The sequence below is a fragment of the Schistocerca serialis genome, chromosome 11, assembly GCF_023864345.2.
Source record: "Schistocerca serialis cubense isolate TAMUIC-IGC-003099 chromosome 11, iqSchSeri2.2, whole genome shotgun sequence".
NCBI classification, from domain to species: domain Eukaryota; kingdom Metazoa; phylum Arthropoda; class Insecta; order Orthoptera; family Acrididae; genus Schistocerca; species Schistocerca serialis.
Genome location: NC_064648.1, coordinates 131949228 through 131963926, shown reverse-complemented (window position 1 = coordinate 131963926; position 14699 = coordinate 131949228). Strand labels below are relative to the sequence as shown.

Genomic DNA, 14699 nt, shown 5'->3' with positions numbered 1-14699 from the left:
ACAGCTGTGCACGGCCGGCCCGCACGCGGGAGATCAGACAGTCTTGCTTGACCTTGCGGCGATGATGACACACGCTTTGCCCAACGACTCACCGTGCTTTTGTCCACTGCCAGATCACCGTAGACATTCTGCAAGCGCCTATGAATATCTGAGATGCCCTGGTTTTCCGCCAAAAGAAACTCGATCACTCCCCGTTGTTTGCAACGCACATCCGTTACAGACGCCATTTTAACAGCTCCGTACAGTGCTCCCACCTGTTGGAAGTCAATGAAACTATACGAGACGAAGCGGGAATGTTTGAAAATATTCCACAAGAAATTTCCGGTTTTTTCAACCAAAATTGGCCAAGAAAAAAAATGTGTTGCGTTACTTATTGAACTGCCCTCGTACACCAGGGACATCTATTACTGTGTCCTGCGTACGAGTCAGTGTATTGACGTAGGCTCTCCAACGTGTCTACAAGGAATGGTGAACCAGTCAACCAATCTAACATTTACATCTACGTGGATACTCTGCAAATCACATTTAAGTGCCTGGCAGAGAATTCATCGAACCACCTTAAAATTCTCTATTATTCCAATCTCGTATAGTGCGCGGAAAGAATGAACGCCTATATCTTTCCGTACGAGCTCTGTTTTCCCGTATTTTATCGTGGTGAACGTTCCTCCCTATTTAGGTCGGTGTCAACAAAATATTTTTTAATGATTTCCATCGCAAATCCTGTATCATTTCTGTGACACTCTTTCCCATATTTTGCAATAATACAAGATGTGGTGCCTTTCTTTGAACTTTTTCAATGTGCTCCGACAGTCCTATTTGGTAAGGATCCCACACCGCGCGGCAGTATTCTAAAAGAGGACGGACAAGTGTAGTGTAGGCAGTCTCCTTAGTAGGTCTGTTACATTTTCCAAGTGTCCTGCCAATAAAACTCAGTCTTTGGTTAGCCTTCCCCACAACATTTTCTATGTGTTTCTTCCAATTTAAGTTGTTTGTGATTGTAATACCTAGGTATTTAGTTGAATTTACAGCTTTTAGATTAGACTGATTTATCGTGTAACTGAAGTTTGAGTTCCTTTTAGCACTCATGTAGATGACCTCACACTTCTCATTATTTAGGATCAACTGCCACTTTTTGTACCATTAGATATGTTTTCTAAATCGTTTTGCAGTTTGTTTTGATCTTATGATGACTTTTAGTCGATAAATGACAGTGTCATCTGCAAACAACCAAAGACGGCTGCTCAGATTGTCTCCCAAATCGTATATATAGATAAGGAACAGCAAAGGGCCTATGGCACTACCTTGGGGAACGCCAGAAATCACTTCTGTTTTACTCGATGACTTTCTGTCAATTACCATGAACTGTGACCTCTCTGACAGGAAATCACAAATCCAGTCACATAACTGAAACAATATTCAATAAGCATGCAATTTCATTTGATCTGCTTGTGTGGTACAGTGTCAAACGCCTTCCAGAAATACGGAATCGATCTGAAGTCCCTTGTCAATAGCTCTCAACACTTCATGTGAATAAAGAGCAAGTTGTGTTCCACAGGAACGGTGTTTTCTAAACCCTTGTTGACTGTGTGTCAGTAGACCGTTTCCTTCGACATAATTCATAATGTTTGAACACAATATATGATCTAAAATCCTGCTGCATATCAACGTTAATCATATGGGCCTGTAACTTAGTGGATTACTCCTACTACCTTTCTTGAATATTGGTGTGACCCGTGCAACTTTCCAGTCTTTGGGTACGGATCTTTTGTCGGGTGAATGGTTGTTACAAAAATACCCTACAGACAGGGGCCAGAGATGAGTGTCGTGCATTGTCAGTGATAAACGGTTCCAAACATGACAGGAATTATTGCTGTCAGTGAGTGCACATCTATCTTTATCAATTTCTTAACAAATATTGTTAAGAGAACTGCATTCAGTTGTGACGATTCACATTCGTTTGTTTCTTTGCTTGTTGTCCTCGAATCAACGTACTGGTTCAAAAATGGGTTGTGGAAGTAAAACTACTGTCTACTGTAAATGATGTAGCCAACAAATGCACAGTCTTGTTTCACAGTCTTTTACTTTTACTTTCACTGTTCACAACCCACCAATATTACACAGTTACATGGCCAATGCACTATTGTTTAACTTTCGACGCGTGTCATTGATAGTTTGCAGGCGAACATCCACATACTGCTACAATAGTTTACTGTTGAACATCTACGAGCAGTAAAAGCCTAACCACACGGTTCAGTCTTTCAAATAAATCGAACAGACACTGTTATTGCTTTAACACACGCCCTATTGGTGTAACACTAATTTCACTGTTAAGTTGATGCATTGTTGTCGTTCTAACCCACACAGGTTCCTCGTTTGAAACTTAACCGTGGACTGACTGTCTCATGACCAAAAACTTGGCCCTTATATATCATTACAATAATACGTGCTGAAACTACACATTGTTCGAAGTTTAATTTACACAAATTACAATTAAAACTTAACTAATTAAATTAACTGAATACATCGAAAACTTCCTTCTTTTTAACAGTTTCTCCTACAACGAGGACTAAGCTGAAGTATTTGTTTAAATGATGAAATTCACATATGTAGTTATGCAAACAATACTTTCGACGAAACTGGAACTTACTTTGGAATTAAGAGTTGGTTTTGTTAACATGTTTTCGACTAGAGCCAAATAGGTAGTTTAAGAATACTAGCATTTCATCTTCCAAATGTTTATAATTATTACAGAATTTACATTTGTTTATATGTCAACAGTAGAATTTAAATTAAGAAACAATTATTGATTTCACCCTATAATGAGTTACTAATTAGGAATAGTCAAAATAAATTATAAAAGCAATTACATACCTAAAACTAAGCACAAAATTAGTTCTGGTGTTGTGTTCTCTAAAACTGAGGCCCAATCTTTACCTTTTATGAAAATGCAGATTATGTTAATTATAATTAAATGAAAAATGAATTTTAAGGAGGCAGATCGCAAAACATGAGGGGAAGTAAAAATTATCACAGCTTGCTTCATCACACAGTCAACATAAGGAGTTAACCACATCATAAAAGGCCGTTGCTCAAAGCAGTATATGAAGTTGGATGTCTTCAGTGGGCCAGACAACACAAACTAGGCAGTAGCTGACCAGAGGCACATATTGTGATTCGACAGGTTGCGATTTTCCCTCCTCTCAGATGAGGTTAGGTGTCGAGTGCATTGTTGGTTGGAAGAGGTGTTTATCTCGCATCATGTGTGAAGGGCTGTAGTTCGAGCCAGAGCTGGTTCTGTAGTGTTGTGGGAGCATTTTATGTACCGTGACTTGCGTGCTCTCGTGAACTGAAATGACTATCTCGACAAGGTGTCAGTAAAATATGAAATCTCACCTCCATAATAATTAAAATAAGCACAACATGGTGGTTGTCATTTAGGATTACCTCACCAATGTACAGCTAGAGCTCTAGCATCACACATGCACCACTTGAGCTAAGGAAAGCTCCTGGCTAACAGGGCACTAGGAGTATGTGCCAGGAGGGTGCGCTATAATGAATGAAACTTTTTCTTGCTAAACTTGCTTTAAATATTAAAATTATAACATTAAAACCAGGTCATAATTAGTTGTGTGCAATTTGAAGTTAACAAAATGGCAACAAATAATAGGTTACCATCTAAAATAGGTGTAAAAATCAAATTACCTACAACAGTGAGTAACAAGTTTCTTACTATACCTTTTCTAGGACATGTATTGTCCAGGATAAGTCCACTGTTAAGTAAGAAATGTTGCTGAAACGTTGTTTTCTCTGTAAACAATAGCCTGAGACAAAAAGTAACCTACTCTATCAGAATGCAAGAATGTTGTTTCACAAACTCTGGCATTTGTAAAGTTACATGTAATGGTTGCCCTAACTGTTATGTAGGACAGACACAGATATCATTTAAAGGAAGATATAAAAAGGATCTGGTAAGTAAAACTGGGGAAAATGTGTACAGTTCTATTTTCACAGGACTTCTGCTTCTTGTTCAAAACCCACTGCGGAGACTACAAAACTTTGTACTTTTGCATAAAGAAAGTATAGGTTACAGGTATGACTTGGTAGAAGAATTACAGATTCTTAAACATTTCACCCACAAAGATGGATCTATTTTGCAACTCAAAAATAGGAATTTGCTAGATAGTTTCAGACCACTACTTTCATTAACGTAACAAAGAAAAGGCTCAATCTTCCATATGACTATAGGGTATGTCATTTTCCTCACCTGTTAATGCTAATGGTACTTTGGTTTCTTCTCTGTTATGATGTGAATTTATTCCAAGAGGTTTGATGTTCAGTTTTTCAGACATGTATATGTGAGTTTACACTTTTACCGTCTTCCCTCCACCCACTACCGTGACCATCTCTCTATTTGTTCACATTTTATTATTTTTAAATATGTACACAGCATGGGCTGGTTTTTAATGTCTTAATTTTAATTTTAACATTTTAAGCAAGTTTAGCACGATAAAGTATCATTCATTATCGTGCACCCTCCTTTCGTATACTACTAGTGACCTCTCCTGCCAGAAGCTTTACTTAGCACAAGCATTGCTTATGTGACACTTGCACACTAGCTCTACATTTGTGAGGTAATACTAAACGATAACCGCCATGTTGTGCACATTTTAATTTATTATAAAGCTGAAATTTTATGTATTACTGACATCTTTTGGCTATGTTTTAATGTACCTTTGCCACAACATGTCAGTTGTTTCCTTCTGAAGGAAATGTTTTTATGAACATTGAAACCACGGTCAGGAGATTGAACCTTTCCACTCAAACGTCGAGTGGTGCTCGACATTGTGAAATTTGTTTCCCCGCAAGCCTCATTTAACAGGTTTTTTTTCAGCTCTCACATGCTCAATTCTCAATTCTGACAGTAGTAGGCATTAATGGTGCTTAGTGTTGCCATCTAGGGAAACCTGTGTTTACTCGGTATCAAACTGTAGCAGTTGTTGAAATGAATGTTGGAAGTACTATGCTCAAGTTTGCATGCGTACAATGGCTGTGATGTGATGTGATGTTGACGATGAGAGTGTTTCATTTCTAAACCATTCTAGTGAAGTTCACAATGAAAACTGTGAAAATGTGCATTTTTATAGTGATTCAGCATAAGATTCGTGGCAAATGTGGAGCAAAAATACTCTGACTTTACAGATTTTCCTTTTGACTATACAAAGTATTGTTTCATCACTGAAACTGGTAATGTTCCATCATTTCCGGTTGATTTCTTTCAGTTAATTTTTACAGACAACCTATTTCAAGAAATTTAAGACCAAACGAACAGGTATGCCATGGCCAAAATACGTAAAGTGACATCACTTGCACAAGAGCCTGTGTGGTGGGACTGGAGAAATATTGCCAAGGAAGAAATGAAATGCTTCCATGGTGTGCTCCTGAATATGGCATTAAAAAATGTAAGAACTTGCTTGACTTTTTTTCAAGAGAATGTTTACAATCATCTGACTTCATTTCAGACTATAATTGCAAATTTTCTGGTCACTTCGTGTTTCTGGTCCAGAGGGTGCTGCACATATCAACACTCAGGTTCAGTCACGTCTGACTAAAGTGAAGAATATGTTGGATTATTTGTCTCACTAGTTTCCCAAAATTTGTTGGCTATATAAGTATTTAGCTATAATTCTTCAAGCTTTCCCGGTGAGGAGTTATCTTGATTAATCGGTTTTCTGCCGGTTATTCGCATCTCTCCTGCACGATATTTCAACTGTGTGACTCGCAGTCTTCAGATGCTGTCTGATAGTGACTCCAGTGTGGAATGAGTCCAGTATTTATGCCTACATTGTGCTAGGTGTTCTCCCTGTGGTCCACGCTGCGTCTGGTGCTCTGTCTGTGGTGTGCGCCGACCCATAGCAATGGCTGTAACATTTTCTTATAGCCGCGCTATTCCGAACGTTGTGTAAGTACTCTGTGGTTATTATCCGTTGTCAATGTAGCTGAATTAAGTTGTGAATCGCGTCCAAGCTGTGCTAGACATTTTATCTTCCGATTGTCATCATTTGAGTCCTTCCGTGAATTAGGACATTCTGCTACTGTGCTGTGTCGTGTCAGGTTTTCCGTCCGAAGTTCTGGCCCCCCCAGGAGCGGCTGCAGTGCTATTTTCAGGCCATTTGTGTTCAAACTGTCGCTCCAGACTCGGAAGAGGTACTGTGTCTGTTGCCTGAGGTGCCATTTCACATATGTCCTTTGTTATATGTACTGGGCTGTTATCTGTAATTCCCTCCTTATACTTGTGTCCCTTGGGGGTATGGATGTTGCCTACATTGCGGCTTCAGAAGATAGAGTGTTGGTTTCCAAGCCGAGCTCAGCTGGAAACCGGTGTCACAGTTAATGAGATTCTCCGCAACCTTAATCTCAGTAGATTCTTTGATGACGGTGTCCCAGTGTCTCGATGTTTGTGTTAAAATCTTGGCATCGTTATACTTCATAGAATGATTGAGTTCTAAACAATGCTCGGCAATCGCTGACTTGGTTGCCTGTCTGTCTTGTGTGCCTCTGGTGCTCTTTGCACCTGATGTCAACAGTCCTGGTCGTCTGGCTGATGTATGCCATACCACATTCACACGGTGCGTGGTAAACGCCCGGTTTCTGTAGACACAGGTCATCCTTCACACTCTCTAGCAGAGCCTTAATCGTGCCAGGTGGATGGAACACGCTTTTAATGTAATGTTTGCGGAGAATTCTACCGATCTGGCAAATGTGCAACGTTTCACATTTCTTCTTGTATCTCCTCAGGAACCTCTCATAGGGAAACGGGGTGCAGCACCTTTTGAAGATCCTGAGAAGAGTGCCCGTTTTTGTAGAACACGGGTTGTAGATGTTCTATCTCCATCACCAAATTATCCGGAACTGACAGAGTTCGTGCCCAGTGAACCAGTGCTCTCAGTGCACCATTTTTCTGTGCCAGGGAACCACCTAATTATGTTCTCAAATACTAAAATTTTATCAAGGTACAGATTTTGTAATGTATGTAGATTCTGTAATGTGTGTTGACACAACTCTCCAGTCATCTTTTACAGCTGTCAGACAACGTCACGACACGGCTGTAGCGTGGCTACAGTTGAACAGTTTTGTAGTTTCGGCTAGCCGAGCATGTTTGCTGTGAAAAATTGACCATTTTTGCCACCACGAACACATACAATCTCACCCACAGTAAGAGACAAAACGTTAGCTACAAAATTAAACATTAGATCATAGTGTGATCTTCAGAATACCAACCTAATCTACAAATATAGTTACACTGTGGGAGCTTCCTCATGGTGTGTGGTAGACGGTACTTCTGTTGCCACTGTTCCATTCCTGCAAAGAAATATTGTCAATAAACCTCAGAATGAGCTCTAATTTGTTGTATTGTCTCATTGTGGCTACAGGAGGAAGTAATATGTTGACAGACTCTTCTTGAAATGTTAAGTTCTTGCCATTTCAATAGTCAGCCTGTCGGTTATGATACTGCCTCCTCTTGTAGCGTCAGCCGCTGCAGTTTGTTGAGCATCTCGATAACCTTCTCGCGCCAACTGTGCGACCTGTGAAGAAATGCACAACTCGTCGTTGAACCTTCCCGATCTCTTTTATTAATCCAGCCTGGTAAAGGATACATGCTCATATCAAACAGTCAAGAACAGATCTTAACAAGTGTCTTGTCAGCCACTTCTTTTGTAGGTGAATTACATTTCCTAAAGATTTTGGCAGTGAATCTCTGCCTGGCTGTGTTTTTTTTTTTTATGTGGGCATTTCACTTTGGTCATTTACACCTAAGTATTTTATGGTAGTTACTGTTTCCAGTGATTTATTCAAACAGTATAATTGAACAGTAATAGATTTCTGTGCCTGTTTGTGCAAAACAAGTTTAATTTATTTAGGTTCAGCATTAACTATTAGTCCCTGCACAAATCTTCGGTCCTCGGCAGGCTTTCACGCATTTCATTGCAGTCTTCTGGTTTGCAACTTTACTATACAGACAACAGTATCAGTTGCAGATAGCCTTGTGAAGTCTCCAGCATTATCCACCAGATCATTAATATAAATTGTAAATAACAGTGGCTCTATGACACATTCCTGACAACCTGTAGAAATTAATGTTTGCACATGTTGATTTTGTTCCATTAAGAAAGATGAGTTGCATTCTATCTGCTATGAAGTCTCAAACCTAGTCACAAATCTGGTCCGATACTTGATACACTTCTATTTTGCTCACCAAACAACATTGCAGGAGCTGTACTGAATGATTTCTGGATGTCGAGGAACAAGGCAGGAATGCGGGTGCTGTTGTCTCTGACTCTATGGATCTTGTGATTGAACTTAGCTAGTTGTGTTATGCAACACCTCAGTTTGTAGAAATGCTAATGATTTGGATAGAGATTCTCATTCCTCAAAGGTCATAATATGTGAGAGCATGAAACATGTTGCATAGTTCTACGACAGGTCCGAATCAACAATTTTTGCCTTCCAAATTGATAATTCATTGATGCCTCAGGACGAGTCCTATCAACCGATACTACTATCTATAACTTGCCAAACCTTTTGCAGGCGACAGCTTCTAATGTATCCTACTTCATTAAAACATTACAAAAGTTGGAAACTAGCATTAAAAATTAATTGTGTGTGTGATTTACTTGACCAAACGACCCCCAGAACACTTTGCACTATACCGGCAACAAAGCAGACATTGTTGGATTAATAATGAAAGTCTTCTTGTGATCATAGTTTATATGTGGATCCAGGATTAACGGGCTGTGTGTTCTTCTTCTCTGATATGCTGACACATTTTTATTGGGATATTAATTTTAATTTTTGTAGCTTCAGGACTAAGTTATACATATGCTGCAGCTGTAAGTGCAGTGCCCACCAACACAGAGGCAGCAACTCATACATCAACTACAACAGTGCTGCCCAGCGGCCTCCACCACATACCTATTTTTAAAAAAATTAAGTTAATTACTGTTGCGTATTACCATTTGGATTACATAGAATTGCTTTTATAACAACGAAAATAATCAATGTATTTACTCGAATCTAAGCCGCACTTTTTTCCGGTTTTTGTAATCCAAAAAACCGCCTGAGGCTTAGAATCGAGTGCAAAGTAAGCGGAAGTTCTGAAAAATGTTGGTAGGTGCCGCCACAACTAACTTCTGCCGTCGAATATATGTAGCGCTACCCAGGCATGCTTTGCAGGCACAAAGATAAATTCTGGCGCCAAAACCTCTGAGTAAGTAAATAAATTTAAAAAAAGGTGGAAGACGAGCTTTTTTTTTCTCCGCCCCGAGTTTCGACCACTGCATTTTCATACATTATCCAACAAAGTAAATACAAATTCTGTGTTGTTCATCTTCCAATGTAGCAGCATTTCGATGTACTATGAAAATCCGACTGGCAAGACTGTTTGTCAATATGGCCAACTCTACGTTCTGAATTTTTTCGTATCTGTGATAAGAGATGGTTGCTAATAGGAACTTTTATGAATTGTGAATCACATGCAGTATTCTCTCACCATAAGAATAATACGAATATAAACATTTTGCCATGTATTCTTTCGTGTTTGCTGCTATCTCATTTAATAATGCCTAATAAACTACGAAACTAGTGTGAGACAACAGCAAACGTGGAAGAATACACATATCATGTCATGTATATATTTGTATTATTCTTATGCCTAATAGCGATACAGTCAGAAATGAAGCACGGCAATGGACTAGATTTTTAAACCTAAGATGACTCTAATTTCTGCGCGGAATGTAATGAACGAAAGAGGCGTATGCAAAGATTTTCAAACGGCGAAAAATTTTAGCTAAACTCTCGTTCAGAACATTTTCTATCATACACAGTCTATTATTTGGTTCTTGTTAATCATTATCAAAGAAAGCAGCAGTGTAAGTAACAACAAATAGCAGTCTCTTGCCATTGTTTCGGTAATGAGACAATTCCTCTTGTTTTTTATCGTAAGCGGCGGTAGCGCGCACAAAAGCAAGCCATGTTGCGAGTGGCGACAGGTCGTAAACACACATTATCAGAATGCGACAAACTATGCATGACACAGTACAATACTGCATTTTCAGCTTAGAGTGACGTAAACACCTATAACAAAGAGAACGGCACTTATCAGATCAAAGAAAAATAAGCAATCAATTCAAACCAGACGAAGCACGTGAAAATGGAAGGGTACCCGTATAAATACGGACGGAGTGCCTGACGCATAGCAATGGCTACCTGGTAAAGCTTAACTTCTAAGCTTACGACTTGAACCAAACTACTGTAGCTGTATCGTCATTCATTCGACCTAAATTGTGTCTCATATTACAATTGACCAACTTTGTTTCGATTTGGAGGTGCGGCCTAAAACTTTTCTCCTCCTTGAATTTCGAGTCTCAAATTTCAGATGCGGCTTGGATTCGGGAAATTTTTTTTTTTTTTTTTTTTTTTTCCTTGATTTCGAGTCTCATTTTTCAGGTGCGGCTTAGATTCGAGTGCGGCTTAGATTCAAGTAAATACGGCAATTATTGATAATATAATGTAAATGGATAGATAAAAAATCTACTCGCTGAGCCATGATAGGGGAAAACACACACACAAGGATTTAACTTTTACAAGCTTTTGGAGCCAGTGGCTCCTTCTTCTGGGAGAAGAGTTGAAGGGGAAGAAGGCGGCAGTTGAAGGAAAAGGATTGGACTTACCGGGTGGGACACTTGCCCTGTTCGGTAAGTCTCCCCTGACCCTGGGTTCTGGGTGACTTTTGTGAACTGTACTCCTTTGCCTAAACCTTTTCCTTGACCCCTCTTCCTTCTCCTTCAACTCTGCTGCCAGGAGGAGGAGCCTCTGGCTCTGAAAGCTTGTAGAACTTAAATCCCTGTGTGTGTGTGTGTGTGTGTGTGTGTGTGTGTGTGTGTGTTCCCATGCCACCACTTGGTTGAGTAGACTTTAACATTTAACTATCCATTAACGTTGTAGAATTGCTTTTGTTATTCAACACCAATTTGCTAGATCATAAATTACTAAATTTTTTTATTATTATTTAACAATCAGGTTTTTTTGTGACATAGTAGTATTACTGTTTCTCAGTTTTAAATTTGTTATATCAGATTTCATTTTCTCAAATATTAAAATTTATTTCATTATCAGATTTTAATAGTTCCCAACATCAGTTCATTTAGCATTGATTGGATTATGAAGTTAATTTTACCTTTCATATTACTTTTAGAATTTATGAAAAATTTGAAATTTAACTTAGGTAAACAACGGTTTTCCCCACATATCCACATTTTATTTTCGCCATTGCTACATGTAACACTGCAGTAAGGATAAAATTTTGTGAAGAATAATCAAAGTTAAAAAATATCTATGTAAAATCAAATGGCAATGCAGAGGCAGAGGACATAAATTACATAGATGAAATATATATCAGGTTTTATATTAGTGCTGTGTATTATGTTATTCAGTACTGCTGAACATTGGCAGTTACATTAATATGAATATAAAACGTCTTATCATTACCAAATGACTTAATGCCATCTCTGCAATTTTTCAGGTTTATCCCACAAGGCCAGGGTGGTTGTACTATTCACAAATGTGCCACCATAAGCACCAGAACAGACGAGATACAGTGTAGTTACAGTAATTGCAGTGGCAGCCGGAAAGAATGTGACAGGAATGAAAGCAATACGCACCTACTCTCAGGCCAGGTGATGGGCTTTGAGAGGCAGAGGAAGCTGGGGACCCATAAAGACAGCTATTCCGCTACAAGTACTGTGTTGAGCGACAGATTGTGCAAGGATGCCTCGGACGCAAATTCGAACTGCTACCAGGTAAATGACAGTTGCGAGAGGTTCTCCCCGCCGACGAACGGCAGTGTCGTCGGGCAGCCGTCACTTCTACCTGACGGAGGTGACACCTACACGTGCGACGTCTGCCGGGAAGTGTTTGTCGACAAGAGGGTCTTGAGGACCCACGTGCAGCAGCACCTGCTGAAATGCGACATCTGCCACAAGACCTGGAACGATGCCAACAGCCTCGAGTTGCACTACCGGACACACACGGGCGAGCGGCCCTACTGCTGTGACACTTGCGGCCAGAAGTTCTCGCGCAGAGATCATCTGAGGCTGCACAGGCTGCAGCACACGGGTGTGCGTCCCTACCGCTGCGATACCTGCGGTAAGGCGTTCTTGCGCAGCAACGGTCTGAGGCAGCACTCGCTGCAGCACACGGGTGAGCGGCCTCACGAGTGCAGTGTCTGCCACAAGCGGTTTACCTACGGCAGCAACCTGGCGCAGCACATGCGCGTCCACACTGGAAAGCGACCCTACTGCTGTGACACTTGCGGCCAGACATTCTCGCACAGTGGTCAGCTGAGGCTGCACTCGCTGCAGCACACGGACGAGCGTCCCTTCCGCTGCGATACGTGCGGCAAGGCGTTTTCGCGCAGCAATAATCTGAGGCAGCACTTGCTGCAGCACACGGGTGAGCGGCCCCACGAGTGCGGCGTCTGCCACAAGCGGTTCACCAACAGCAGCAATCTGGCGCAGCACTTGCGCATCCACACGGGTGAGCGGCCCTACCGCTGCGACTACTGTAGCAAGTCGTTCACACAAAACAGGAACTTCAAGGTACACCTCCGTATGCACACGGGTGAGCGGCCGTACCGCTGCGACACCTGCGGAAAGTCATTTACGCGAAGTAGAAGTGTGAAAGTGCACCACCGCCCGCACACGGGTGAGTGGCTGTACGCCTGCAACGCGTGTGGCAAGGCGTTCGTCAGTGGCGACACCTCGCAAAAACCTGGGCAGGTCCAAATGCGACAGGAGTCCTGAGACTGCACCGCCTTTGAGGAGCGCTGTGCACGGAGGACCAGTCTGAACCCGCATTTGTGCCTCTGTACTATCAGAAATACCACCGAAGATGTTGTGCCGACAGAGTGAAGATGAGTTTTTATAAACTTGCTGTGCACCTTACAATTTCACACTGAAACATCCCCCATTCTAATCATTACTGTTGTAAGAGGAGTCCCACAATAAATTCAAATCACACCACATTAATTATTTGCAAGTGCTTCAGGAAGAATGTGAAGCTTATTTGCAGGTTTAAATTTTTTTAGAACGTAATGTGACACATTGTACTTAATTTCGTATGTTCAGTCCTCTTATAATATTAGTGGTCTGATCTGCTTACTACTGAAAACAAAAGTAAAGAGTACTTTTTATTTTGAATATTACAGCATCTAATTTTGTTTTGTATGACTGGTTAATTGTTAAATAAAACTCAAATAGCACTTTAAAATTCATTTCCACATTTATTGCTTTAAACTTCCACAAAACCCTATTCACGTAGTGTTCTATCATAACTACTTGAACTGAACTGCCAGTACTTTTACTGGCCTGCAGTGTACCCTGGTGGCAGGTATGTACAGTTTACTTGTTCGGCAGAGGCAACAACCTAAGTGTAAATGTAGTTTGAACGATATAAACCAGTACATTCATTATAGACTGTAAAATTTTTATTGATTTACAATTAAATCATTGTGGTGCCCATGACAAAATATAAATTCAACTTCTGTACTTAAATTTAATACATGTTCCTTCTTTTAAATAAAAATTTACATCACAAGTGTTCTTAACAATTAATTTTACAAAATGTTCATTTTAAACATAGTTAAATTATAATTTTTCTTCCCACCAGTTGTTGTGGTTTCTTATTACAGTTCATATTATTTTATATCAAGTTTGTATTTACTGAAAATGATAAATATGGCATTTATCTAAGTTACAAACAGTTATACATACAATTTTGCTGAATTTGGTAATAGATTGCATTAAAGTAATTTCGATATTTGCATTTGTTTACGTATTGGAACTGATCAGGGTTGGGTGATATACAAAACCAGTGTATTGTGTACAACAGTACCTCCATCACAGTCTGTTACATTACAACACTGTGAGCCCCTGGGCAGGGCTCTTGTCATCGTGCACATTGATTGGTTGGTTCTGCTAACATGGTTCAATGGACTCTCATAGGTCTAACCTAAAAATTTTGAAAATAAAATGCTCCAGTGAATCACAGTGGGTAGAGCGATGTCGTTATCTGTGGAAACTGTGGTGAGGGATCAGGGCTACCAAATGCGACTTGGCTCAATTGCCTCCTTACAGCGACAAAGGGAGGACTACGTTTCACATACAGTGTTTCTCGTTGACATGCCAAGATTTGAGATGCAGCACTTTATTGGAAAGTGATACACATTCTACCTTTGAATTTAAAAAAAACTGAGATAGCATTCACAATTTGGGAAGCCTTAGGGGATGAAGCTGAGAGTTTGACTGACACAAGATGATAGAGGAGGACCAGGGAAATGTCAATGACAACGTGCCCTTAGGATATCTATCAACATCAGAAATTCACAAAAATTCAGAGGAACTGCAGAAAGTTTTAAACAGGAATCAATGCCTGAGTGTAAGAATGGTAGCAGGGAATTGTAGCATGCTGAAATAAAACATTTATTACATTTTGAGAGATGAAATAGGGATGTGAAAGGTGTACAGATAGAGGATCTCAAATAACTGACCGACAAACAGAAGGCAGTCCATGTGCGGAAGTGCTGAGAATAATTGGAATTCTGTGGAAGTAACCATAATTTTTTGGGCAGAGTTGGGACAGGTGAC

The 14699-nt window shown here is 40.2% G+C and overlaps 1 protein-coding gene across 13 annotated transcripts in view; it reads left to right on the top strand.

The window, feature by feature from the left end:
• The window catches only part of LOC126426899 (zinc finger protein 664-like), a 290556-nt gene extending 276949 nt beyond the window's left edge, over positions 1 to 13607 (top strand). For 7 of the 13 annotated variants that reach the window (XM_050088993.1, XM_050088986.1, XM_050088992.1 and 4 more), the window contains one exon: positions 11579 to 13600. In XM_050088993.1, coding sequence (XP_049944950.1) covers positions 11579 to 12857 — 1279 coding nt within the window. In that variant the 3' untranslated portion in view covers positions 12858 to 13600. Of the gene's footprint in view, positions 1 to 11578 lie in introns of all 13 variants that reach the window. The other 6 variants (XM_050088998.1, XM_050088996.1, XM_050088989.1 and 3 more) reach the window with 4 other exon arrangements.
• Positions 13608 to 14699: the final 1092 nt, after the last annotated feature.